The sequence below is a fragment of the Spea bombifrons genome, chromosome 10 (genome assembly GCF_027358695.1).
Source record: "Spea bombifrons isolate aSpeBom1 chromosome 10, aSpeBom1.2.pri, whole genome shotgun sequence".
Taxonomy (NCBI): domain Eukaryota; kingdom Metazoa; phylum Chordata; class Amphibia; order Anura; family Pelobatidae; genus Spea; species Spea bombifrons.
In genome coordinates this window covers 11,786,518-11,813,309 of record NC_071096.1, presented here as the reverse complement: position 1 = coordinate 11,813,309, position 26,792 = coordinate 11,786,518, and the positions used below count along the sequence as shown (strand labels likewise).

Below are 26,792 nucleotides of genomic sequence, written 5' to 3'. Positions count from 1 at the left end.
AAACAAAAGAGCTTTACAAAGTTGCACTTTTGAGACTTTTTCATACAACTTTTTCAAGTTACAACTTGAGTACATTTATTATAACTCTTCTATACATCTTCTTCATGCTTCTTTTTCGTTTGCGGGAGAGGAGGAAAAACATATCAGTCTCATTTCCACAATATCATTACAAATGGTTGCAGGTAAGTCTGAGACTAGCATCAATGAGAGTGGACAGGGCCTGATAGCTTATCCCATGGTTGGCCACCATGTTGTTGGGGGTTTCTAAAAGCGTTTAAAATTCAAGTTTATATTTCCTAAACATGAAGAACCAATGACTCCAGACAGACTAAGACTGGCCATCGTGCAATGCAATCAAAGGACTGGTGTCAGATGGCTCCTCACATGTAAATGTATTGCTGCATATGTGCCAGACCCCATCTTTGAGCAGCTATCTGCAACACGCTGCAAGACTGGAAACACATAGGGTACAGCCGCGTCTACCCAGCAGGCAGCGACACACCATTTATTGCCCATTGGACTTACATATTCCTCCCCAGTCTGTCCCTGACATCAGATATACTTTTCAGTTTCTTGTTCTAATCAGGCATAGTTGAGCAGGACATAATACACATGCAATTAAAAATAATGCAAATTTTTGGTACGTGACTGTCCCTTTAAAACTGTCAGTAGTTGGTTGAAATACTGATGTGAATTAAGCAAAAGTATGAATGGGGCTGTCATGCTTTATGAAGGTGATAAGCAATGCAGCTTTAATCTAGCATGCTCATGTGGTTTAAATAAGATGCAGATGTTTAACTAGGGATAACCTTTCAAAAACATCTCAGATTGTCAGTTCTAGTAATGGATAGGTAATACTAGTAAGTATTTTCAATAACATGCGGCCAATGCCTCATTGAGATCCTTAACGTCAGCGGTGGGATTGATCATCTATATAACATAAGTAAATAACTGATTTTTTTTGATCCATGGATTATTATTCTTTGAAAATATTTACAATTACTGTGCTAGTATTAAAATTATAGCGTTACAAAAAAGCATGCTATCTACTAATAGACGGCAAAGTAACTGAACCCTTCCAATAGATGAGATTGTGAATGGCCTTTATTTATATCTTCACCTAGATGAACTAGACAGTGCGAAGCCCAATAATGGCTAAGGGTTATACCTGATACATTTTGAAGGCCTGCATGAAAATCTGGAGAAAAAAAGTACGGCTTGTGATTATGGGATCTGTACATTAAGTTCATGATGTCAAATCTTTTAACTTTCTGGGTCACCAGGTAGCACTAACTGACCGTAAGGCCAGGTAGACCATGGGCTGGGGCCTGTATGATACAAAAAACCTTTTTTTTTTTTAATGTGCATGTATTTTTCTTTTCTTTTTTTCTTTTTTTATATATATGCCACCCCTCCTTTAAGACTTCACTTGGCCTAGTAGGCCCTAGAAGATCTGGCCCTTAGGCTTTGGCCAGGGAGAGAAGGAAGAAGTTGCATGTTCCCACGTGGAGATTGCTGCCCTAGAAGAAGAAGATTGGACACCAGGTCTCCACACATGGCCACCTTTCATAACCTTGTTTCAGAGAAAGACGGGAAGTATAATGTACCTTGGGCTTCTAGAAATAATAATTTAAAAAAAAAAAACAGCTGGAGGGTTCCCTTTTGGCTAAAGCTGTACTAGATCCTACTGCATACAATCTGCAAAAGGAAGTGACCATAGACATAATTTAGTAAACAATTTGACTGCGGTTGAAATTGCTAATTATTTTGTTTATTGACATCTAAGCCAATAAAACTGTAGCTGAACTTACAAAAACAGTGTATCACAAGAAGACTTTTCTAGGAGAAACGTTTAACCATTTTATTGCTTACAGTTACCTACATGTCGGCAGATATGCGTACCATCCATAAGGCTGAAATGAATTTTGTACACATAAAAAATGTCACCAAAATATGCAATATTTATAGTCAAGTATCTATAAATACTGGTGGTCTATTTGCGCCCCTCAAAGTCTGAAGTTTGACTCTTCTAATGTAACTGGAAATGCCCACAGAATGCCCCATCCCTGTAGCCGCTTCGGTTTATCCCAAAAAACATTTGTCAGGAAATCTGCCAAACTTTAGTTCTCAGAGCTTTCCAAACAAAGTTAGGATTGCAGACAGCGATAGCCCTTCATAATACAATTAGGTGAGATTCTAGATTCTAGAACCCATTTACACCCCACAATGAATAGACCCAATAAATTCTACTTCAATAAAATATGTGCCATATATTCACCTATATATACTTCCCCTAACACCATGCCATGTTTATTAGAACTGATGAGTAAACCAACTAATTTGCTCTGCCTTCATACTTAATAATTTTGGAATATCTGGATTGCAGTCCCCCAGTTTGATGCTTTGTATGATGTCACATATAACAAATGTTGGTGAAAAGGTATGGGGTGATGTTATAATTAATGGGGCGACATAAATCACTTTTATCTTTTTCTCAGCATTTTTGTGTGTGTAAATGCACCTTTAAAACGGGACTGTATGTAACTCATCCATCTCATTAACCTAACACCTCCATAAGGAGCAGACAGCTGATTCCATGAGGAGTCTCTTCGGGTGGAGATAACAGGGCTATTAAAGTCTTAACGAGCTTGTTTCCCTCACTGTCAAAATTGCCCGACAGCTGGAGAGTTAGAAAGCAAATACATCTGTGTGCGGTGATTTTCCGCTTCTCATCACCTTGCTGAGGTGGACAGTGCTCCGAGGAAGCTGAGTTGAGACTATTGGGGTATGATGTATTGGAAAATATCCAAAAAAATAATAATTTTATTTGGTATTCTATTTCATTTATAGGGATAAAGGAAGCCAATGGATTATTTTGATAACTCCAAATTATAATTCTATTTTTTCATTAAAAAGTTTTCTTGTTAAGTTTATGCATTACAATGCCTGACTCAATATAGGTATTATTTGTACAAAGGACATTTTTTAATGTTCTATGGTTGCCACTCTTGTCAGATTTCCTGGCGAAGGAACCGTGTAGTCGTCTTCCAAAAATCAGTGCCGGTCCACATTTCATATACATCTGTTCCCTGCCATATGTAATGTAAAAGTGAATACATAAATTTATGTAATGTGACACTTCATCATGTTTCTATTTTCCTGTTCCTTTTAACAGAGAAGGATATAGGGTTTCACATTGTTACTCTTTCCAGTGATAAGTTGTATGGTAAAAGTGTGTTTTTCTTTTGTATGATTGAACTGATGCATTGGATATATAGTATGCGTGATCTTACAGCAGAGTCCTCTTCTGGCCTAGGCTAACTAAGCATAGTCCTAGGGCTGCAGGTCCCATGGGATGGCAGCCATTCTTCCACCAAACCATGGACAGATTGTCCTATGAATAGGCTTCTCAGGGCATCGCTGCTCAATGGGTTACATCAGATCTCACAAACCTGCTCATTTATACTATAGAGACTTGTTTTTGGTCCACATAACTTCCATAAAACACAGTTCCCAGTCTCTGCACTTCCTCAGTAGGCAGAGCTCTGGCATAGGACGTCATACTCTGGAGCTAATCCATAAGAATGGCAGCCATATAGGGGACGGCTGGATGCTGTGCCCTGGGGCAGCCCTTATGGCAGCACAGAAGGTAAGCACATTGCTGGTCTACAGAAAACCATTTTAACTTAAATGTTGGCAACATACCCTGAAATATCAAGCAAGTGCCAAATATTTGTCTAACCCAATTGGTCTTGTTGTGATAATGACTAAATGCTAATTCCAGCCGTTCTTTTTTTGAAGTTCAGCTGTCATGCAGTTGGCACGTATATTATCTAGAGATATTTTGGCAAGGGTGCTGCACACGCATCCATGCACGCCCACAATGCAACTCTCATCTTCATAGCTTACTAGATTTGATTAGAATGACACACTCGTAGAATAAAATAGAAATAGTTATTTTTACACACTACAGCACATGTTGTATTGCTATGCAAAAAGAAAAATTTCCAGGCGCTTGTATGCCAACCAAGCCCTTCTTGCAATCTACCAAGCCCTTCCAAGCTCACTGGGAATGGACCTTCATGATGCCTAATGAAGGACAGGGTACTCGAAGAAATCCCTTTTCTGGGGGAGTGGCTTCGTAAAGGGGTGGGGCTAGCCAAGTTAACATGCTAACTAGTAGTGTAGTAACTAGTAATTTAGACTGAAAAAAGACACATTCCCGTTAAATTCATTCTTGCTGTAGATCCAGAATAAGAAAAACCTCAGATTGAAGTGATTATCAAAAAAATCCTTCCAGACTCCAAAATAGAAATCTGATTTCTCACTAGATCAACAAGATATAATTAACCTATTATAGCCCTGTATATTGTTTATTTGCTAAAAATCGCCAATCTCTTATTTAAAGGTATCAATCCTATTTGAAAGCACATCCTATAGGAAGTGAATTCCACATCTTTATGGTTCTTACTGTAAAGAATCCCTTTCGCTCTTCGTACAGTCCCCGTAATGAACTGGTCATCTGTAAGCACTTTCTACTGTTCTTATAACTAATATTTACCCCTAATTAAAGCTGTAGTTCGCCTCTACACTTTTCATGTTCCATAAAGGCTTTTTTAAGAACAGGCGTCCAGAAGTGCACTGCATATCCAACTGACAGGCAGGTATAGTAACAATCATACAATTCACTAAGCCGGTGCACTGTTATTGGTATTATATCAAATTATTTAGACTATAGGGATGTAACATAAAAAATGCCCAGTGCTAAAAAGAGTAATTCTAATGAAAAGTTTGAAAAGTAGCCTTATTGTCATAGCATGCTAAGTGTTCCTACTGATCTAGGTGAGAATACTACATTTACAACATTGCACCAAAGTTACCCTTTATAATTACCCCCCTCCTTTGTTTATCTAGGTAGTAGCAGAGCCAGTGGCACATTTACCTTCGGCGTTGCCCTAACCCAGGGCAGGGCCACCTGCCGCTTCCTCAGCATTGATGAATATGCCATCATAACCCCGTGCTTCGCTTTTAAAAGAAGCAAAGCTCAGAAGGAGAACCGCCCTCCATAGTGTTGATGGGCTGGATGGGGAGATCAGTGATCATTACAGTTTTTCAAATACCCGGTGCTACAGTATTTAGGTTTTTTGTCATATGTTGGTTCAGCCGTTATTCCCTTGTACAGTGAGGGTGATTTATTAATTAACCCTTTATAGGGTATAGATGCCACCTGTGTCCTCCTTATCCCATCCCATTGCCAGTAGGATGAGATGGGTTAAAATATTATGATATAATCCTATGGTAAGGCCCGGCACCGATTGCTGATTTACAGATACTCCTATGGCAGTGTTGGGTTAAGTCCATGCAAGCTGTTCCTTCTTGTTTAATAATTACCGTGGACTGTTATTATAAGGGACTTGCAGATCAATGTACCAAAATACAGTTTACAGAAGTGTTCCAGGACCTCTAATGTTTATCATGGGGAAGCTGTATTAAATTAAAACCTTATGCTCTTCCAGTAATTCATTCTCTAGGAAAATAACCAGTTGTCATTGAAGACAACATCAACCAAAACTAGAGTGTATGAAGTATACTAAAGTGCTTAATGGTATATGGCCTGGTGATTGACAGCCTCTATTGTCTGGGTGATGTATGAATAGATTTAAATACCTTTTTTATCTGGCATTACACAGAAACACATTGGAGAGTAAGTGGAGTTTGGTGTCCAACAGATCAGGAACTTGGAACGGTTCAGCTTGATGGATTAAAAGTCTTCTTTTCAACCCATGTCACTACGTATTAGGAGACACCCAATGAATTGTAGAATGAACGCCTTCGGTAGCTCGCCTCTGTACGATCTATAACCTACATGTCATTGGGGAGGATGCCTCACAAAATCACATGAAAAATACTCAATGTATCTGCTCAAGATCACCACCCTGGCCTCTTCCATTTTATTCATCTCTTCATATTAAGTGTTCTATGTATTGTGTTTAAACTATAGAACACTTGGCTGACAAGGTTGTACTCTGCTGAGGACAGACTGTGATCCTATTATACCTATATTTTGAATAAGCTATACCTATATTTTGAACAAGCAACTCAGCGGACAGGTGCTATACTGAAGGCAGCCAATATAAGTAACGATGACCAGTTCTTCCAATCAACATCCAACCACTTTACATGTAGTTAGGTGAAAATGTTAGTGCTGTAAATCTTGGTCGTCAACTCTAATCATTAAAATGCTGGCCAGTCCATCCATAGCTGCTAACAGTCCAGATTTGGAAAGTCAGCCCCACACTGGAATGTATAGTTATAGTTGTGAGGTGCATCATTTGCGATGGATGTACTTTATGTGCAAATGGTCTGAATCCTTTGTGCATCACACTGGTTACATGTTGATGTAAATCTGTATCCATAGGTGCTTGTTGGCTAACTCCATGTTGATTAATGAAATCATAATAGCCATTTTGGACTTACTTTGACAGCTCTGGAATGTAGCACTACAGTTCCTTATCAGGTAAATAAAATGATTTTTGTCATCTTGGATCTTAGTTACATAAACTTGATAAAAAAGAAATTCAGAGGTGCAAGGAGGGTTCATAACATCAGCTTAATGTAAAAATAAAGCTGTAAAATGTATATTGTGTCTTTCCCCATAAAGCTAACACAGCAGTGAAAAATATATTTCATTCCATGCGATTACACTTTTTATTTTCTAACAATCTTCCTATTCTTGATGAGTCAAAAGGTTGATTTACTAAACCATGGAATGAGTTGAGGTTAGATGAACCATTTTAACTGGCCAGCCAACCTTGCCATGCATTAGCAAGACTAAATCCCAGTGATCTTCTCCTTTAAGAGCCTTGGCTGGTCCTCCATAATGCCAGATCAGGTCTCCCAGTAGTGAAAGCGCACTAAGTTGGCCCTTTAAGGACTGGCCTTATTGTTTTTGGCACCCTAGGAGAACTCAGTCTCCAGCACCCTCCTCCAGATCTGCCGCAAATAATGCAAAAGCTTCAGCTGTACAGAGGGCCTCAGCTTGTGAATCACAAATAAGAATCCAATTTCATATTTATATTTGAAAATGAATTGTATTTATTTTCTTATATCACATGATGTAATGAGCACAGTATATACACTGAATGGTTGCACATGTGTAGGATAGTATCAGACCACAATAAAGATATTACATTTATAGTAAGTGGTTTGTGAACAATGCAGGCCCTCATTGATGAGGTTGGGTTGAGGACACGTTTTCTGCTCCCATAAAGCATTGGCCATGCACGCCCCTTTCGTTGAGGAAGGAATGATATCCCGTTGTGGAGTCATAAATCCTGTCCTAACACCTTATAAATATTTCATGTTGTGTGGAGGTAAATGGGGTGTCGCATTGATGCTCTTTAACAAGTAAGAGTGATTTACCACGGTAAGGAAATAAGAGCTTTCCCTTTTTTATAGCATCTAAATTAAAAGTAGAGGTTTAGAATTTCATAACCTAAGATAAAAAAATATATCCCCATATGGAAGTGTAGAGTTATTTTTCTTGTTTACTGTCTTAATGAGACATTGTAACTTTTTACTTTATCTCCTAATGTCAAACTGGCCTTTCTGAGCCTTGTGTCCTGATGAAGCTATGCTGGGACAGTTTTAGGGGAAATACCGGTAATTCTAGCCATGAATATCCAAGAATTTTACTTGAAATTCCACATATGTGCACCCACACCTCACAAATAATGTTTAATATTGGATGTAACCGGTATTTAACTGAATAATAATAACTTTGATTCAGCTTAAAGGAACCGTGTTATTTAGCTACCATGGACATTACATCTAGGCATGTTGGCACTGGTAGGGTTTGTGCATGTACCAAGGATAATACATTGCAGATCTTCACTTTAATTAGCTTTGGGTTGCATTAAATGTTATGAGATCATGTTGCAACCATGGAAAAGGCCAATGATCCAATTTTGCAACAAATGATTTACCATCAAAGCTTGGTGGATGATCCCAGCCTCTGAGGTCAGAAATGATTATTCTTCATGAAGTACCAACATGGATATTTTAGAAATGAGTTAAGTCTGTGACTGTTACTCATAAACATGTATTTTGTTCCTCTCGGGTATCAATGTAGATCGCTGGATGGATTCTCTTATAGCATACTGTTCAGATTCATAGGTGGAGGGACATCAAGTGCAAAAAGGATCTATGCAACCTGGCTACACTTTGTGTTTCCATACCTATGATTAAGTGCTAAAATCACCTGCTAATTGTGTTGTAGACAGTTGAGAGCCACTTTATTCCTACAACCATTTCTCTTTCTTTGTGCATATGTTCTGTAAGGGCCACCTAATAGTTCATGTTCTTAGCATCTCCTCAATCAGCAGAGACAGATCAACAAGTCATTCAGTCTTTGTGACAGATCCACCTGTTCTAGTTAAAGTACAGCCTGGACCTTTGTCCGGTTAGCCATACAACATTAACTTTTATCTGGTAGTCTTAAGAGCTGGGAGTGTTAATTAACTGCTAATGCAGATTCATCACAAGCCAAGCTAATATTTATTTTATTGTTGGATAATTTTTAATATATGATATCTAATATATATAGTTCTGGAGGAAATGCTGTACTTGCTGCACAAACTACAGTGCCTACGAGTTGTAGAATCTGAGGATATGGCACAAGGGATGCTGTTGCCTGCCCCAGAGGGGCTGCTATTTTAATTTAGCTTCTAAATAATGAATAGCCCTGTGTTAAAGTAACATACATTACATATTGTTCCCTGCTTATTTCTACAAATGAGACCTTAATGTATCAAACAAATTCGCCAGGGTATAGTCAAAAATGAATTTTTAAAGTGTACAAGTGAAGTGCATCCCTACTCCAGACACGAAGGTCCCTCTTGTGGTCATTTTATAAGATGCTCCAAAAATTAGGGCTAAAAGGACGATTTCGTTAGAATGAGTGAAATTCTATGAAATATGTGAATCTATCATCCCATTCCAGATTCCGGATGAATTAAAAAAACTTCAATGGAGAAGAAAACTAACAAACCAAAATAGGTCTATAGGTCTAAACGATGTGAAGGAGATTGTTTTCTTTTGCTGTTCTCATAACTAGATATGATATGGTCCCTGGCAGGACTGTAACGCAAGTTTAACAGGATGAAACATAGCAGTACGTCTAACTCAATATTCACAAATACAAAGCAGGTGACCCCATAGTATGTATATTACACATATTATTAGCATATATATTATGAAAGGCACTAAAACAGTTTGTCTGACAACAAGTACAGACATAAAAGACTATTTAAATTGGGATTGTTGAAAAATAATCCTAAATAAAGTATAGTAGGCGAAAACTTTCCAACAGACTTAAAAGGGAAAGCCTCTATTAATTATGTGTAGCATTTGGCTACTTTAAGTTAGAAAATTGTGACATCTGTTGGCTAAATTAGGAAACTATGGTGAATAAAATAGTTTTTCTCCTTTTAAGTAGGCATTTTAATCAGGTGTAAAATATTGCGTATGGGTTTTTGAGTTCTGTGTATTAGACATATCTCCCAAGTGTCCTCAGAACCTTGTTCTCCCTATTTTCATCCTTGATGTCCCTTTTTTCTAGAAGCAACGTTCTACAGCCCTAAATGTCATAGAACTGCATAAAAAATTAGGAGAAAACTAGATTGTCTAAATAAAAAGACATAATCTCAACAAAGCTTACTCCCTAGCCACCACACTACCACACCAATGCAGAAGATCGCCGTTATACTTCCATTAGGATCAGGAGATACTTGAGTACTGATCCTTGAGAGCAAGTTGTTGATATTAAACGGGGGTCTCGGAAGACACAGAAATGTACTTTATTCTTAACATTAAAGTTATCGTTGGCAGAGTCTAATAAAACAATAATCTGAGGAATGAAAAACTTTAAGCTCCAGAAATGCAACACTAGCTATGAAGTGTCTGGTGAGGAGCCCATACGGCAGGATACTTATCTTGTAATTGTGGTTTTTCTAGAGAACGTTGGGTTAATTATACGGTTTGCTTCTGGGATAACACATTTGGGTTGTGTACGTGAATATCAGCACATTAATGGTTTCCATAGAAGTACTTGGACAATTTTGGTTATGATGTACTAAACCGGGAACAATCAGCAGAAACAGAGATTACGCATAAAGAACAATTCTTCAAAATGCTGCAGTCGTCATAGCAACCGATGGAATGCTTCAGCTGACTGTTTCACATATACCACTATTTGTTGTGTTTACTGCAGCGTTTGGTGGTAAGGGTCACCATGAATGCTGTGGGTGTTGGGGTGCGTGTGCGTAGAGATGATACAGTTTGCTGCTGGGGAGGATGAGCTAACAGGCGATGCTTTGCACGCTGCGATGCGCTAGGAAAGTGTGCTGAGCGCACTGGTTAGAGTCTGGAGCTCATCCCTCAGCTCGTCAAGAGAGGTTCGGATCTTGCTTGGTGAGTCCAGTACCTCGATGCTTGAAGTGTAAGGGTCGTAACGCACTGCGAATGGACGCTTTATACGTGACGCGTAATTCCTGTCATGAAGGTAATATATATCGGTGTTTGCGTACAGAACAAATCAGTTTACACCAAACATCTGTCTGGATTCATTCCACAAGAAAGCTTACTTTGGTATTCTACTCAAGATGTGCTGCAGCCTAATGGGTGTAACAAGATGGCTTCTGTCACAAACCACCTACAGGCCCTGTCTAACCTCAGATATTTAAGCAGCCCGCAGTCAGATATTTATCTATATATATATAGATATTATTTATTTGCAGGTTCTGACACACAGGTCCCTCATCAATGGTGTCCAGATGAGGCTTTAAGTTGCCCAAGTCTCACATTTACGTTAAAAATATTGCTTCCTTGGTAAGCAATATAGCCATGAAAATTTAGATGGGACTCTCCAGACTTGAGGTACTTTGACGCATGGCCATATAATGTGACAGAATCCCCAATATTTTGAATGTATTCAATAAAATTCCCTTTTCAACTCCACTTATTGACTTGTCGGTGTCCAGTTTTGAACTAAATATCCCAGTAAAAACGTGATGACGTGTATATTGTTATAATACCTCAAGACTATGGTGGGAAGCACAAATATTTAACATAAAAGCCACCTGGGAATCACAACTGAATGGATTTTCACCTTGCTTCTCTCTTATTAATAATCCGCTCCAGCACTCTACTCAAGCCTGTTCCATCATATCTCTTATGGTATCCTTTCTAATTCATAATATTTCTATGTCCTAGTTTGCTTGTGATATTGCATTAACCTCATCGTTTCTATACCTGCCCATTGACCCCATTAAATTCCATTCTAGGTCCTCGTCTCTGGGATGAATGGACTGAACCCTGCACAGCAGATGTTTGCATTGTTTTTGTGGTGTCCCTTTCCTCATACCTTAGCTTTTCTTTGGCATCCGTGAAACTTTCTGACACAAAATAAACGGACTGGTAATTGAGGTCCTGATAGGGCTGGACAGCAGCGTCATCTGGGTCGAAAGGACGTACCTCGGGCTCATCAGACAAGGAGTGCTAAAGAAAGAATGGAACATAATTACACTTTTTTATACGGTTTTTTTTATATGTTTATTTTTATATGTAAAATTAAAGTTTGTGTATGTTTATTTGATATGTATACTTAGACAAGGCTCAGCTATTGTGGAATCCACAATATTTACACCACAGATAGGTGTTTTTAATCAGTATTTGCTGGGCGCACTGATCTCTTGCTTTGTAGTTTGTATGTGTTGGCCATTTCAGCACCACCCTGGAATTTATGTGCCTTTAGGATGTGCTTCCCCCACCATCGCCTGTCTGGCCCTGTATGTACATATTTGTGGCTGCGTGTTGTGTACACTCATACATCTTTGTTTGCACGTACCAACAGTTCTCCATATGATGACAGCAGGCCAGCCCCGTAGGCTTTCACTTCTCCATCCTGCTTACAAAGTCCGAATTCCACAGTGAACCAGTACAGCTGCAGCAACACACATGGAACACACGACAACATTCATATACTACACTGTAGTACACAGGCTGTAGGGCATGGAAACCGGCATGAGGTATCAGTACAAGGATTTACCCTCATAACTGGAAACTTCCCAAATATGCTGGCCCAGAGGTCTCCTCAACATTACATTGCTGGGGAGTTAATGGTTTTGGACTCACCACCCCAGGAGTTCCATCTCAGTGGAGATGAAAAAGGGTATGAAAGGGGCAAATTAAATGGTGGTATCAACATGTGGTCACCCAGGAGTCTCCCTTTAATTATGGGAGCTGGGGAGGGATTGGCAATCACCCAAGGAGCAGTTAAAAGGGGCAGAATGAGATGACGATATCACATGTAGTCACAATTCCTCACCTCAATGCCATTTTATGCTTCTGTCATTCTCTTGTCACATTTTTATCTTCCACTCTTTACCATCAGCATGATGAGAAATTACTTTCTCACCTGGTAAAAAATCCTGCTTTTCCTAGGAGGTAGTTCTATCCTAGGGCCTCCCCATGTCTTATGTTTAATATTGTTTCCCCAATTATTTTTATCCTACCGGCTCCCCACAACATACATTATGAGAACACAACATATAGTGTACTGCATTCCAGGTTTAGCTCAATAAATTGTACACCTTATTGCTAATAAAAACCTGTAACATTATATCAATGTAAGACGCACATAGACACATAACCCGTTTCTTACCGTTGCAAGTTTCTCTATTTCTTCATCGGTTGCACCTAGGGAAGCCAATCCTATGTCCTGCAGGGGAGAAACGCAATATTGTGATATTTAGTGATGTGTGTTTTACATCAAACATCCTGTTACTGGACTTTTGTTGCTTATGACCTCGGCAAGACTGAGATAATGATCTATATTGCCATAGGCCTGGACTTCTAAAGCACATATTGTCCGTGCTGCCGATTACATTTAGATACAAATGTAACCATTTAGATTAATGTCCAAAATCTTATATGCTTTATTAAAAGATAATGGGTTACATTAATGCGTATATTTATGCAAGTTGAATTAAGAAGTTCTGGGAACCAGTTTATGTTTGATGAACAGCATGTAAAGTTAGGTGGCAGCAGTAAATTTGGTGTTTTAGAATCTATGTGATTTATATAGATTGATATAACATATAACAATATACTTTCAAGTTGATCTGTACAACATTAAAAAAAGATACGGTTGATATATTTACAGTGCCCACCACTAATAGTGGCACTCTTGGCAAATATAATCAAAAATTCCAAATTCCAAAATTCCAACAATCCTCCAATCGGGGGGGGGGGGGAGAACAGCAGTGAAAGCACTGTGAGTTGGGGGGAATTTTATCTTAGGGAAAAATGGCGGTGCTTTATTTGACATAATCTCCCCCAATTTGAGGATCGGGGGAGTGGACGTCAAGAGATGTGCTGGCATTTTGGCAGAAGTTCGTGACAGGGTATGTCCACAGAGATGCAGAAGAAGATAGAAGAGAAAAGATAAAGGAGAGAAGATAAAAGACAGAAGGTAGAAGAGAGATGATGAAGAACAAGAAGATGCGGAAGAGGTCAACAGAAGGGGGAAGTGGTCGGCAGAGAAGGAAAGGAAACATTTAGCGTGAAAAAGAGCGTGAACAAGAATGAGAGTGTGAGAGAGGGTTTGAGTGCATGAGGGAAAGGGCCTGGGAATTTCAGACAAAAATTCGGAGCTTTTTGCTTCTTTTTCATCCACTTTGGAAGGGGGGGGGGGTCCGGGCCTTGTTTTCATGGCTTCGTACAGTTTGCCAAACTTTGGTAAATTTGCAATAAGTACAAATCCGAATGCACAAGTCTAATTAACAAGTTTATTTTTGAAAGCATTCTTTCATTACAGCATTAAAGAAATAGGATATAGACTGCTAATTTCATTACCTGAGAAAACTGAGCAAATGTTTTGTCAGCCAACATGGGGACATGTCCGAGCAGCTCGTGACAACAATCCCTGGAGAGGATCAGAAAATAATATATATAGAGAGAGAGAGAGAGAGAGATTTGTGTGTTCAAGGGTTGAGAGATAGCATAGGCTAATTCTAAATGTACTACCAGCTTAATGCATGGACAATGAATGGTAAAAGTCAAATCTCATATGAGGATTTGTGTAGAGTAATCATCTGTGGGCACATAAGCCGATATTTTATTAGTTATTACGTGATAATTTTAACATTTTGAATGCATAAATGTATCAGGATAAGGCACTTTTGAAAACTAAAATGCCATGGAGAAATTTTGACATTAGGCATTAGAATTTATTTTTGTATATATATATATATATATATATATATATATATATATATATATATATATATATATATATATGTTAGGATACATGCAGACATTTTTGGTAGCTAAGTGCGAGTGCGTATACCAACATAGCTCCTATGTAACTTCTATATACTTTTGTTCAGTTAATTATTAAGTCGTAACTTTATGCCATTATCATAAAGTACCATTCTACTCTGACCATTTTTCGTGATGTAAAGACTCAGACCTTAATCAGTCCTTGGTCTTGTCTTAGATTCAGGACAGCGTTCTGCCTATACCATGCGTGATCAAATCACCTTACTGTATTAGTCTCTACCACGTTTTCTGGGAGGCTGTTCCATTTTTCTTCCACCTTCTGGGTAAAATAACATTTTTACACCCAAGTAATGAACCACATAGTGTTTGGACTGTGGAGCTTTCTATGGGGTCGCTAAGACCAGTACAACCTACACATGTTACTTACGGCTCCGGGGAATGCATGGGTGAGGATGCATGCCGAATATACTGAGTGCACTGGAAAACACGGAAAGCCAAACTGGAGAGGAAATCTCGAGCCGATAGTAATCCTGCCACAGGACGCAACTGAAACCCTGTTTTCTCTGCAACAAAGAAAATCAACGCACATTGTGACGGACACACATCGGCAGAGTCTCTGTCTGCTGGCACTGTTTGATCTCATACATTGTGAACTATAACAATAAGAAATAAACTGTATCGTATCTCTTTTCATAAAACTTGCTGAAACTGATTTTAACTTGGACACCTATGCATTTCACCGATACTATCTTCTATTATATACCGTATTTGCTCGATTATAAGACGACCCTGATTATAAGACGACCCCCCAAAATCTGAATATTAACTTAGGAAAAAAAGAAAAAGCCTGAATATAAGACGACCCTAAAGGAAAAAAGTTTTACCAGTAAATGTTAATTCATGTAAACTATTTTTTTTAATAAAAGCTATGATTGAGAAAAATATTTTTTTTGTTTTTATTTCTTGTATTTTCCAACCTGTCCCCCAGTTACGCACATCTGCCCCCAGGCTTGCCACACCAATATGGCACTGTGGCCCATGATATGCCTTTTAACCCTCTATATGCCACTGTGCCCCATGGTATGCCTTTTGACCCCCTTTGTGCCACTCTGCCTCCAGAAATGCCTTATACCCCTATATCCCATTCTGGCATTTAGGGGGTTAAAATGCATATTATGGGGCAGAGTGGCATATAGGGAGGTATAAGGCATTCCAGGAGGCAGAGTGGCATTAAGGGAGTTAAAAGGCATTATATAGAGCACTCTGCCTCCAGAAATGCCTTATACCCCTATATGCCACTCTGGCATTTAGGGGGTTAAAAGGCATATTATGGGGCAGAGTGGCATATAGGGAGGTATAAGGCATTTCAGGAGGCAGAGTGCACTATTAAATGCCCCCTTAACGCCACTCTGCCTCCTGAAATGCCTTATACCTCCCTATATGCCACTCTGCCCCATAATATGCCTTTTAACCCCCTAAGTGCCAGAGTGGCATATAGGGGTGTAAGGCATTCAAGAAATGACACACACACACACACACACACACACACACACACACACACACTTACTTACTTACCGGTGCTTCCAATTTCCTGCTGGATTGCCGGGGCAGCGGGTTGAGGTCTCATTCCGCGGCAGCCGGAAGGAGGTGGAGTTGGCAGCGGGGGTTTGTATGCGTCCGTCGCAAATACCTTCCCCGGCTGTCAGAGATCAGGAACTCTGGAACTCTGACAGTCGGGGAAGGTATTTGCGACGGACGCATACAAACCCCCGCTGCCAACTTCACCTCCGGAAGCACCGGTAAGTGTGTGGGGAGGGGGGAGGCGACGACAGGAGGATCCAGGTCCCCTGCAGCGGTGCGGGGGATCTGGATCTTAGTCTCCTAATCAGACCTCTATTTGAGGTCTGATTAGAAGACGACCCCGATTATAAGACGAGGGGTATTTTTCAGAGCATTTGCTCTGAAAAAAACCTCGTCTTATAATCGAGCAAATACGGTATTAAAAAATTGGACAAGCAGTTTCCGAAGTTGCCACAAGGTGGCGACAATGAACCCCTTCCCTGCGCTCCCCGTCGATCGTCTCGCCTTTACCTTTCAGGAAGCTGGAGACATCCTGTAGCTGCGGGATATTGTTCTCACTATACCCACAATGTGTCTCCAGGAGTTGGAAGGCGTCAAGGTGTTCTTTACATGCATGCGTCGGATACAGACTCTTGAGCGTGGAATAGACTTCCCTCCTGGAAGAAAAAGCACAGACCCAATCTTGTATCAATACACATTATGTTTCCACTTAATGAACCACTTATTATTGTGAGTCAAAGTGCAATGTTTGATCGCAAGTCAATAGTAAGCACAATACAGAACTCATAACTCAACTCTATGAGTTACAGGACTATAGAGATATATTTGATCTCATTGTACGGTGCTGTGGAATATGATGGAGCTATATAAATGAGGGACACTAAAAAAAAAAAAATGCTGTCCATATAAATACAGTAATATCCGTAGAGGTTTAGTAATGTATAAAGATACTTACCATGTTGCAATCTCCTCTGGTAGGTACTCAACCCGCGGTATTGGATCACCACTGTAAGAAAACGCAATGTGGTGAATCAGCTAGATGGATGTTACCTAACTGTCAGTATTAGGTTGAATATGTTTTTCGTAATACTTTTTAAAACTAAATCCTCTTTCTGAATTGTGTGTTGTTTATATAAGGCATAATAGATCTGCTTATGCGGAAGAAATTCAAGTCAAGGGTAAAACACCCTCTATATAAAATTTTTGATATTTCCATATATTACTGTAACCATCACCGTTATGAACGTATATTTAACATAAAAAAACACAGTATATATGCAGAATATATGTTCTAGTATCAATGCCTTAACATGAAAGCATTCTTTAAAGGAATGGTTGTCACATTTTTTACAATAATAGTGTTATGTTAAGCTTGAACACATCTCCATTATGTGGCACATTTGCACAGAGTTCTCCGTGGGTGACTGGAGCGTCTTTTCACTATGACTTTACTTACTGTTTGTAGTAGAAGGCAATATCGGCTAATATCTTCCTCCTCTTACGGTACTCCTGGTCAGAAAAGCCCTGTGGATAGAGTAAAGGGCATGATGAGGCATTTCATCCATTGGGATGTCCAATTTGTGCTTTGGGCGTGGCTAAAGATGGAGAGGGTGGGGCCAGCCCCAGAAGTGGGCAAGACCATGGGTGTGGCCATGTTGCCATCTTACCCCAAAAGCCTCCTTGCAAGGCAGTGAACTACAATGGAGATCAGTGCCGCAACAATACAGACCTCCATTTGGAACTACCAGAGGATCTCCTCAACTGGCTCTTGATGCCCACAGTAGGGCAGTGGGGCAGCTACCTAGGACGGCGCCCCAAAATGAGACTGTCTGGTGATATTTATGACCTAGCCTAATATATTTCCTCCTTGAGAACAGATGAGTTGCCCATAGCATAATATGCAGTTAAATCCATAAATCCCACCGTACCTATTTATTGCGAAAATCATACTGGCCTGCTCACAAAATAAATATTTAAATCTCAGAGAATATCTACACATTCTATAATAATCCCTTTGAAAGAAGGACCTTATGTTTATTGCTCTTTTAATCAATTGTCATCTCTTTTGTAAATTGACAGGCTTGTGGTCTCTGCTTGTACTGCAGCTTTCCAGGAGGCGCAGAGGAATCTTTGGCTTACCGGATGATCCAAATCCAGGTCGGGGTCAAATTTAGTAACCAAGTGATGGCATTTGTCCAGGTCAGAAATCTTAGTAGGAAACCAGTGAACTGGAATTGAAGAAAGACGCACTACTGTAATAGTTAAACATAATCTAGAAAATATGCCGATGCATAAAAAGTAATCATATTTAATAAAGCCCAATGCGGTAAAGAAGGGTATGAAACAAGGAGAAGACGAGGCTGCATGTATAAGATATAAAAAAATTATAACAAAAAATAATTTTAGATACTTTTACTAATTCTAGCTTATCTGTGTGATGTCTTTACTGACTAATAATAGTTGATAATAACAATATGTCATATACGAAAATAGTGTCCTGCCCCTGTTTTTATTATCGTATTGGAGAAACTGTGTGAAAAGCACTTTAATAGAGTTTTTTTAGTTTATTTTTTTTACCTTTGTCCTCCCGGGTGCTTCTTGCATCCTCAGACACCCTTCTTATGGAGCTCATCAGCGTGATAAGATCTGAACGGTGCACCTCACATCGCACAAAGTATTCCATCTCAGCGGATCCTCCTGCGGTCTTCTTCCCAGAGCGTGTTTCCAGGTGATGGATTCTGGCTTCAAATGTCTGGTGAATAATAAAGTCAGAAGTTCAGTAAGTAAAGAACTTCCAACAGCAGGGTTACCCAAACCAGATATTAAAAGGGCTCATAGTTCTAGGACCTAACATTTACTATGCAATTCAATAGTTAATTGTCCACGAAACCAGCAGTGTGCACTGGGGAACCATGCCGTCATATTAGGCTTTGGAGCCCACCATATTCATGATGACATTCAACCACATTCATGCATGGAGGTTTCATCATCGGCTGCCAGTCAAACTAGTTCATGATATGTTTTTATTGTATTATTTATATAATAAAGACTTTTAGAAGAAGTGAAATATTTCATTTACACAACTTCATTTAAAACCAAGCTTTCTGTAGTTTGGATACACTGTGATACACTCCTATCCAACAATTATTCTGAGCTCCTAGAGGGACATCAGCGGGGTGAAGACGGGCAGAGGGATATGGGTGCTAAAGGGACTGTCCCTCTAAACCAGTGCTCTTTAAACCCTCTCCTCAAGGCACACCTAACAGTCCTGGATTTGGGGAATACTCAGGTGTGTCTTGGCTGTTGGACAATTAACAAATACAAGCACTTTAAATACCTTAGATACACCTGAATCCTGAATACCTAAATCCGGGACTGTTAGGTGTGCCTTGAGGAGCATTGCTCTATAGAAGGACCTTAGATACACCTGAATCCTGAATACCTAAATCCGGGACTGTTAGGTGTGCCTTGAGGAGCATTGCTCTATAGAAGGACACATGGAAGGTGTGCACCTCCTCTATTCACCCATATTATAATATACAGATATTGTCTCTAACGCTTCTAGACTGTTGATGAGCCGGACTTTCTACCAAATATATTGGGGTTTTTTTGTCTGCCATGCTGAGTATCTCATATTCAATACCCTGCCAACATTTTCGGCGCTATTTTAGTATATGACACGAGATGGAATATATTCTGAATGGAATATTTAACATGCTATGCAGTATACCGTTATATCACATAGATCTGAAAATACATACAACACACAACATAATGGAAATTTAGGGATAAATGTATAATCCGTAATTTGCACAGCAGGATATTCTTACAACAAGGTAAAATGCATATATAGACAATATTATATAGCAAAAACAAAGCCATGAATAATATAGGTGTGGTATAATCTATGTAGAAGCGTGCAAAATCACATTAATGTCTGTGTAAACAATTCAATACGCAACTTTTTATTAAAATATATATCCATCTTTATATATGATATACATGCATACACATTCTTGTGTCGGTGTTGCATGATTTAGAGTGAATGAAGGGTTAATTGTGCTGGTCGCATTGTCTGGAGCTGCAGGCGGTCCAGAATTGCCCCTCCTGTTGTGCTTATGTGGCAGGTATCTGCACATCAATGCATTAGCACTAATGTGACAGCGCTGATCGCATTACCAGAGCTCAGAAGGCTGGACAGAGCTGGCACATAGGAGGCAAATTACATTACAGCCGTCTGTCTCCCCTTCCCAGCCAGAGGGCACAGCGCAGAGCATCTCGCCCGCAATCACACATTCAGCGTTTACAAAATGCAAAGCATTCCTCGCTCCTCCATGGAACTTCTTCCCAGTTACGGTGAAACAATTCTCGTGTCTCATCAGCGCTTAGATCAGGACAATTCACGGTGCAAGCCCCCTTCATTTAGGAGAACGTTATGTCGCTCGCATATATTACGGACCCAGTAAAGCTCAGTGTTCATTTTTTTGTTTTTTTTGATTTATTATTCATACTAACTGTTGGACTATACATCAAAAAGTCATAAAAAAGCCCTGTCTGTCCTTGAAATAATGATGTATAATTTATAATGAAAAGGGGAAAACAAACATATTGTAAAAAAAACACAACACTAGATCTAGGTTTTGGGGTACAAAGTACCATCAGAACAGAAGGGGTTAAAGGGATTTAACAAACTTCAGGAGAGAAATGTTAGAATAAGAGGCGGTAATCTAAAACTGGAGGAGCAGAGGCTTAGATGTAATGTAAGTAAGTTTTACTTTATGGAGAGGGTGGTAGATAAATGGAACAGCCTCCAAGAAGCGGCAGAGGCCACTTGAACCTAGGGTGATGAGTAAGCTTTGAGAACCCGGACTGACAGGACAGGAACCGTCAGCGGCCTGATCACTGTACTGGCTTAAGAAAACGGCTTCTATCCCCAAAAGTACTAGCCGTATTCCAAATGGCCAAAGAGGACCTCTTACTTACAAGTGTGGATGGTGGGCAGGACTTTCCTCAGACTTTTTATTTGACTAATGACATACATATTTGTATTTAGGCAAAGTATCTAGAGGAATAATCCGGTTTTTTACACAGTTCTATTGTGAAACACTTTTCCTTCTGTTTACACACACATTATTGTTACTTTAAGGACCGTAGAACACGGGGAGAGGCTCATAGCCAGCAAAGCTTCTGAAAAGATGGTGGAAAGTGGTACAGAGGGATTCGCGGCCCAATGAGGGGATGTTACTCTTAGAGAGGTACATGTAGGAGGGATACCACCTTGTTGATTGACTGTGTGAGTTTCTTACCTCAAACACTTTGAGGGTGCGTGATAATGTTGAGGGTTTGTTTCCCTTGAGAGAGAAGAGCAGGTTGACGAAGGCTTTTCCATCTTTCTCCTCAAATACCAGGGAATCGGTGCATTCGGTGGCCTCTGCAGCAGCTGCGGCTGCTTCTCTCTCTTTCCGTGCATCTTCTATTAAACTCTGCCTCCTGCCCAGGAAACGTGGAGACTGAGGAGAAGAAGAAGGAGAAGAAGAAGAAGCAGAAGGAGAAGAAGAAGAAGAAGAAGAAGAAGAAGAAGAAGAAGAAGAAGAAGAAGAAGAAAGGAATATTGGGTCAAAAAAGTGCCGGGTGCCAGTTCATAGCTATCAATCAATTAATAGAGTATTAATATTACCATGACATAATAATACTTCAATCAATGTTATTTTTAAAATAATAATTATCCAGCACTCCCTTGCTTCACACTTGAAAAGGAGTAAATCTTATATATATTAGTGTGGTAGATAAGGTGTCAGGTTTAAAAAGAAAATCTTCAATATGATCTTAATCGTGATCTGTACATTCGCTAACAAACCAACCAGGATGTAAGAATCAAAAAGCTCTATGTTTTCAAGTTATTTGTGGGAATGGCCGATACATGACTTCATTAGAGGAAATGCTCCAAAAAAAGCTTATTTTAAGTTACTAATTATTTGGCTTTTATTATTTATTATTATCTTTCCGTTGTGCACCTTGGACTTTTCTACAGTGTTTTATTCTCAGACAGGCTGTATTTGTTGCTAAATCTCACAGCTTCATGGGCTTCAGTTGTGGCGTCTGCGATGCTGCACATTAGCAGCTGCGCTGCCTTTATACGCGTGGCTCTAATTGTGATAACGCCAGGTGAGTCTTAGAGATGTTTCTTGCGTTCTTCCAACATTTTTTGTGATTAAGCTGCACCAGCGTCACCAGCGCAGATACTGAACAGCTCGCAACATGCATTCCTAATGCTAATTCTGATAGATTTTAGTGTTACAACATATTATATCAACACTTTGCCTTTTATAAAGCACTCCCATGACCCGTCCAAATCCCGTCCCATGACCCGTCCAAATCCCGTCCCATGACCCGTCCAACAACGAAATTCAACTCCAAGGATGCAAACCCCAAAACAATCACTAACTGCTCAAATACACTGACGTGTTAAGTGTGCCCATCTCCTAGCCACTGCGCATTTAATAAGATAAAAGGAAAAAGCTTAATTGAGTTTAGCTCAGGTCATTGCCACAGCAGAAGCTCATCACTTATGTTTAGTGATGTTTGATTTGATATCTGTTTTCCTTTTTGTTAAATAATTATATTTGGGAGGGTTTTGTGGTCCCTGTTGAAATGTGATCACTAAAAACTGAGCTGTTGGTATGCTTTGAGGTTTAGGTAACTCCAAATTCAGTGGCATATAATTTAGTGCACAAGTAGCACTGCAGTCCTTTTATATGCCACTCTACATGTTTTCGCCTCTCTACACATACATGTATACAGGGGGTGTGAATTTAGTCATATCTTGTGGATTTCAGACACGTTTTTATTGTTAGGAATGCCTGTGTAAAAATGTATCCATGTAAGTCACTCTAATACACAGGACACCTTACTGAATCGCTTTGTAGACATCATTTTCTCTTGATAACAGATTTGTACCCATTACACCCCAGAACCCATGATCGCTATTTGGAGTTAAGTCAGGGAGTTGAATGGCGAACCTCCAATGTTCAACCACCATTAGAACCAATGAACCTTTAGACAGGTCATAGAGTCGAGCCTCATATATCTAACTAAAAGTAAAGTGCATTGACTTGCTATCCTGGTAAGCATTGCAGGAAGGGGGTTAGACTAGGGGTAGGCAGACCCATCTGATTTTATACCTAGGAGTCCAGTAGAAAAGTGCTGATTTGAGTCTATAATCTTTCTTTACTTAATGGAGAACATCATCCTCACTTTACCAAGTCCAAAGCATTGTCTCCGATAAGTGGAGGACGAGCTTTTCCTGCAATTTACATCTTAATTTAAAAAAGGTATTACCACAAACCCCAAAACCTAGTTTTCGTATTCATATCACTAACACGGCTGTCCTCAACAATGCCATTAATACGATAAGAGTTTTAAGCAAATCCGTGGACATTATTTATATTAGCAAAGAATACAGACAAATGTATGCGACATCAGGTAACCCAATCACAAAAGCAGATAACTATGCTAAAATATGTCTTTAAAAAAAAATTTCATGAATATATCATATTAAGGTAGTTCTCAGCATAATGTTTTATGATTATAGTACATGTTTTATGGCTTTTGTAATAATATTTTTATTTTATAGAAACTGTGTAGGTTACATCACACAATAGACATCGCCCTTCGCAAGTGTATTAAAGCCAGGCATAGGTGATGTAACATTGTTACATCATAATATAACACAGGATGCGAGAAGCAATAAACTCTCTTCAGCATATTTTATGGCATTAAAACCACTTACCATCTGACTTTTGAAACACCATTTACATTTAGGCTTAAAAATAATTAGGGGATGTTTCCTGCTGGAGAACATTACATATCTCACAGCAGTCCCAATTTTCACTGGACAGTCCCAATTTCAGTCCTCTGTCCCACGTCGCCTGTCTGGAATATTGGATATGACATTGGATCACCTCAATCCTACTGTAATTTAATTAAAAAGCATATTCAAATCATAAAAATTCAAGCAAATTAAATGAGATCTGTCTCTGACGCAGCTTTTGGCAAAACTTCATTTCATTTAATGTAACTTGTCGCTTATATTTATTTGTCAACAACTTTAAATTATTTGGGGTCTGTAGATTACTGCGGAATAATTCAGTAAATAATAATGGCTTAAAAGTAAAGGGACTTTTTACATCAAGGAAACCAAAATCTTTTGTAAAAGGTGGCAAAACTAGCATATCTAATCGGTTTCCTCTCCCCGGCAATAGCACATTTTAGTTCTGTTTTAGATGTAAAGTAGTTTTATGTTACTGAAGGGGTGGTAGATAGATGGAGCAGCCTCAGCAGAAGTGGTAGGGTTAATCCAGTGAGGGAATGTATGGGATAGGCATATGGCTCCTGAATCTAAGACCAAAGACTGATTAAGTTCTGAGTCTTTACATCATACTAGATCGGCCAAATGTTTGTCGATGGTTGTTAGTGCTAAAAGTTCCAAAAAAAATTTGGAATTTTTCCGATTTAGGCAAAAGAATGTTAAGCCAAATCTGTAAAAATGTAAATAAGAATAACTAATACAAGAAAATCAATCGTAAAACAGCCAGAATACAGACTTCATTAACAAAGTCAGGGGGCACGCTGCGTTTTTTTGGTAATAATTTACTAATTTGGTCACATAGTATGACTGCTCCCCTCAGCTTCTATCTCGTTACCGGCGCGTGTGCCGGCGTTTGAGAACACATTGGGTTTTTACAAATAAAGACAAATGCCGGGAATAAAGATAAGTGCAGAAAAGCAAAGGAACAATCATTTTGTTAAATTACTTATATTTCACACAGAGACATAACTTATTAGAGCTGTAGGAAAATGACTTTTGGGGTTTTTGTACTTTACAATATATTTTTCTGACATGGGGTATCATTTTGTGCATCTGAATTCCTTTGCTGTTTTTAGCATAATTTGTCCGGGTTCTATTTTTTTTTTTTACCTGTTTATTGGGCAAAGAGAAGAAAATCTGTGAAAACAGCAAGGTACGGGCAAAAGGTAAAGGGGTCTTGGGTAACATAGCCAGGTATTACATTACCAGGGTGACCCTGTCATACCTTATTACAGTAATATCCCCCCTGGGTGCCTTATTGCTGCGTCAGTGAGCTTGTAATACTTTATTATAGTAACTAACCTCCTGCGTGTCTTACTGTTCTGTAACGCCATGTCATAGTAACCCAGCACCGAGTGCCTCATTGCTTTACCCAGTGACTCATTTGAGTCCTAACATTTCCATATACTCACCCAATACACGTAACTTTCTACCTCGTCATCAAAACGGTTGTACCAGTGGAACGGAAACTTCACAATGTATTAAGAGTCACAACGATACACAAAATACTTTGAAAGTTTACAAAAACAGAAGGCTCGGAATAGTTTTTTCTATATATTTTTTCTCCAAATACATTGACACACGATGTCTTAAACATTGAGACTAACGAAGACCGAAACAGACGGAAGGAGTCATAGAAATGACCCCCAAACTACCCACTAAACCCCACAAGCATCTGTCCAGTATTCCTCTTACCAGAATGGCTTCGGCTTGTTTTGGGTCGAGCTCGGACACAGCCCTTCTAAAACTCTTCCCAGCAGATCCAGAGATGTTTGGGGTCGGCATCACTATTTTTTTTTTAGGAACGATGGTCTGTGCATATTCTCCTGACTGTGGCTTTTATAGGGCCGGCTAACGTCACTACTCCATCCCCCCCCCCAACCACCAGGCAGCCTGAGGGAGGAGGCTGGATATTGGTACCAAGGAACATCTCCCTGCATCTCCGTCAGACCCCCATTCAAACAGCCGAGCATCATCCGTATCACTAACCTGCTGCACAACCTCCACTCAAATAACGCATGCCCCCCCCCAAAAAAAGCAGACTTCCAGATTATTTCTCTAGTTCATTTTTTTATAATATTGGGGATTCTATTTATTTTTACTATTACTGCAGACTCTTCTTTCCCTAAAGACAAGTTATCAAGCGATGATTGTCGAGAAATCTCCCCCCTTTGCCATTGTATAATGTAACGTATTATAACGCATTATGTTATAATGTTGTTATCCGCCACTGTGGATCATGATATTTAGGCAGCGTTATATACTGTATATGGTAAAAGCTAAACAGTCAGTAAACAAAATCCATAGATTGCTATGGCGATTGCCCCGTTTCTGCACTAGAATTGTTTATTACGCATAAACCCAATATCATATGTTAAAAAGTCACATATTGTCAAGATGTGACTTTTTAGTTCTTTATCTGATACTAGGATATGGCAAAAAATTATTTGAACGGTTTGAAGAAAGAAGGCAGGTGAATGTCCCCAGGGGTGGAGGTCATTAGAATTTGGAACGTTTAACTTACTTTTGGTTGTGTTCATTTTTAATACTTTTATATTCACTTTGAAACTTCCCTCATGGCAAGAACAACGCCCTCTTCTCCCCTTCCTGGTATGTCTTTTTATATGTTTTTGTTAATTCATATTTATTATATTTATTTTTATTATTCATTATTTTTTATTTTGTATTCTGGTGGTCTGTATACTGTATACTATAATAATCATCATCATCTATTATTTGCACCGTTTTTAAACTTTTCCTGCTTTGCACATTAGATGCCTGAGATGACTCTAGGGTGTGCAATCACCATAGCAACCGATGAACAGCACCTGCTGCTTGACCCATTCTCACCACTTTGCACAGGTACAGCTTTATATTTACTAAAATGTTTTTTTATAAAGAGCTGTATAAAACATACACTTTTGTCAGACATTCAACCTGAGAGAATAGATACGAGTAGAGACTTGTGCTCCAGAGCTTACAATCTAATGTATAGAGTCCAATA

At 39.2% G+C, this 26,792-nt stretch overlaps 1 protein-coding gene across 1 annotated transcript; it reads right to left on the bottom strand.

The window, feature by feature from the left end:
• Positions 1-10,304: 10,304 nt before the first annotated feature.
• TH (tyrosine hydroxylase) lies at positions 10,305-25,580 on the bottom strand. Its single transcript, XM_053449128.1, has 13 exons — positions 25,484-25,580; positions 21,228-21,431; positions 18,499-18,673; positions 18,061-18,149; positions 17,378-17,445; positions 16,877-16,927; positions 16,432-16,577; positions 14,768-14,903; positions 13,915-13,984; positions 12,722-12,778; positions 11,906-12,001; positions 11,423-11,556; positions 10,305-10,550 (listed from the first exon to the last, which is right to left on the bottom strand). Exons 1-13 carry the CDS (start codon positions 25,571-25,573, stop codon positions 10,391-10,393), a joined length of 1,476 nt encoding a protein of 491 aa, XP_053305103.1. The 5' UTR covers positions 25,574-25,580; the 3' UTR covers positions 10,305-10,390.
• Positions 25,581-26,792: the final 1,212 nt, after the last annotated feature.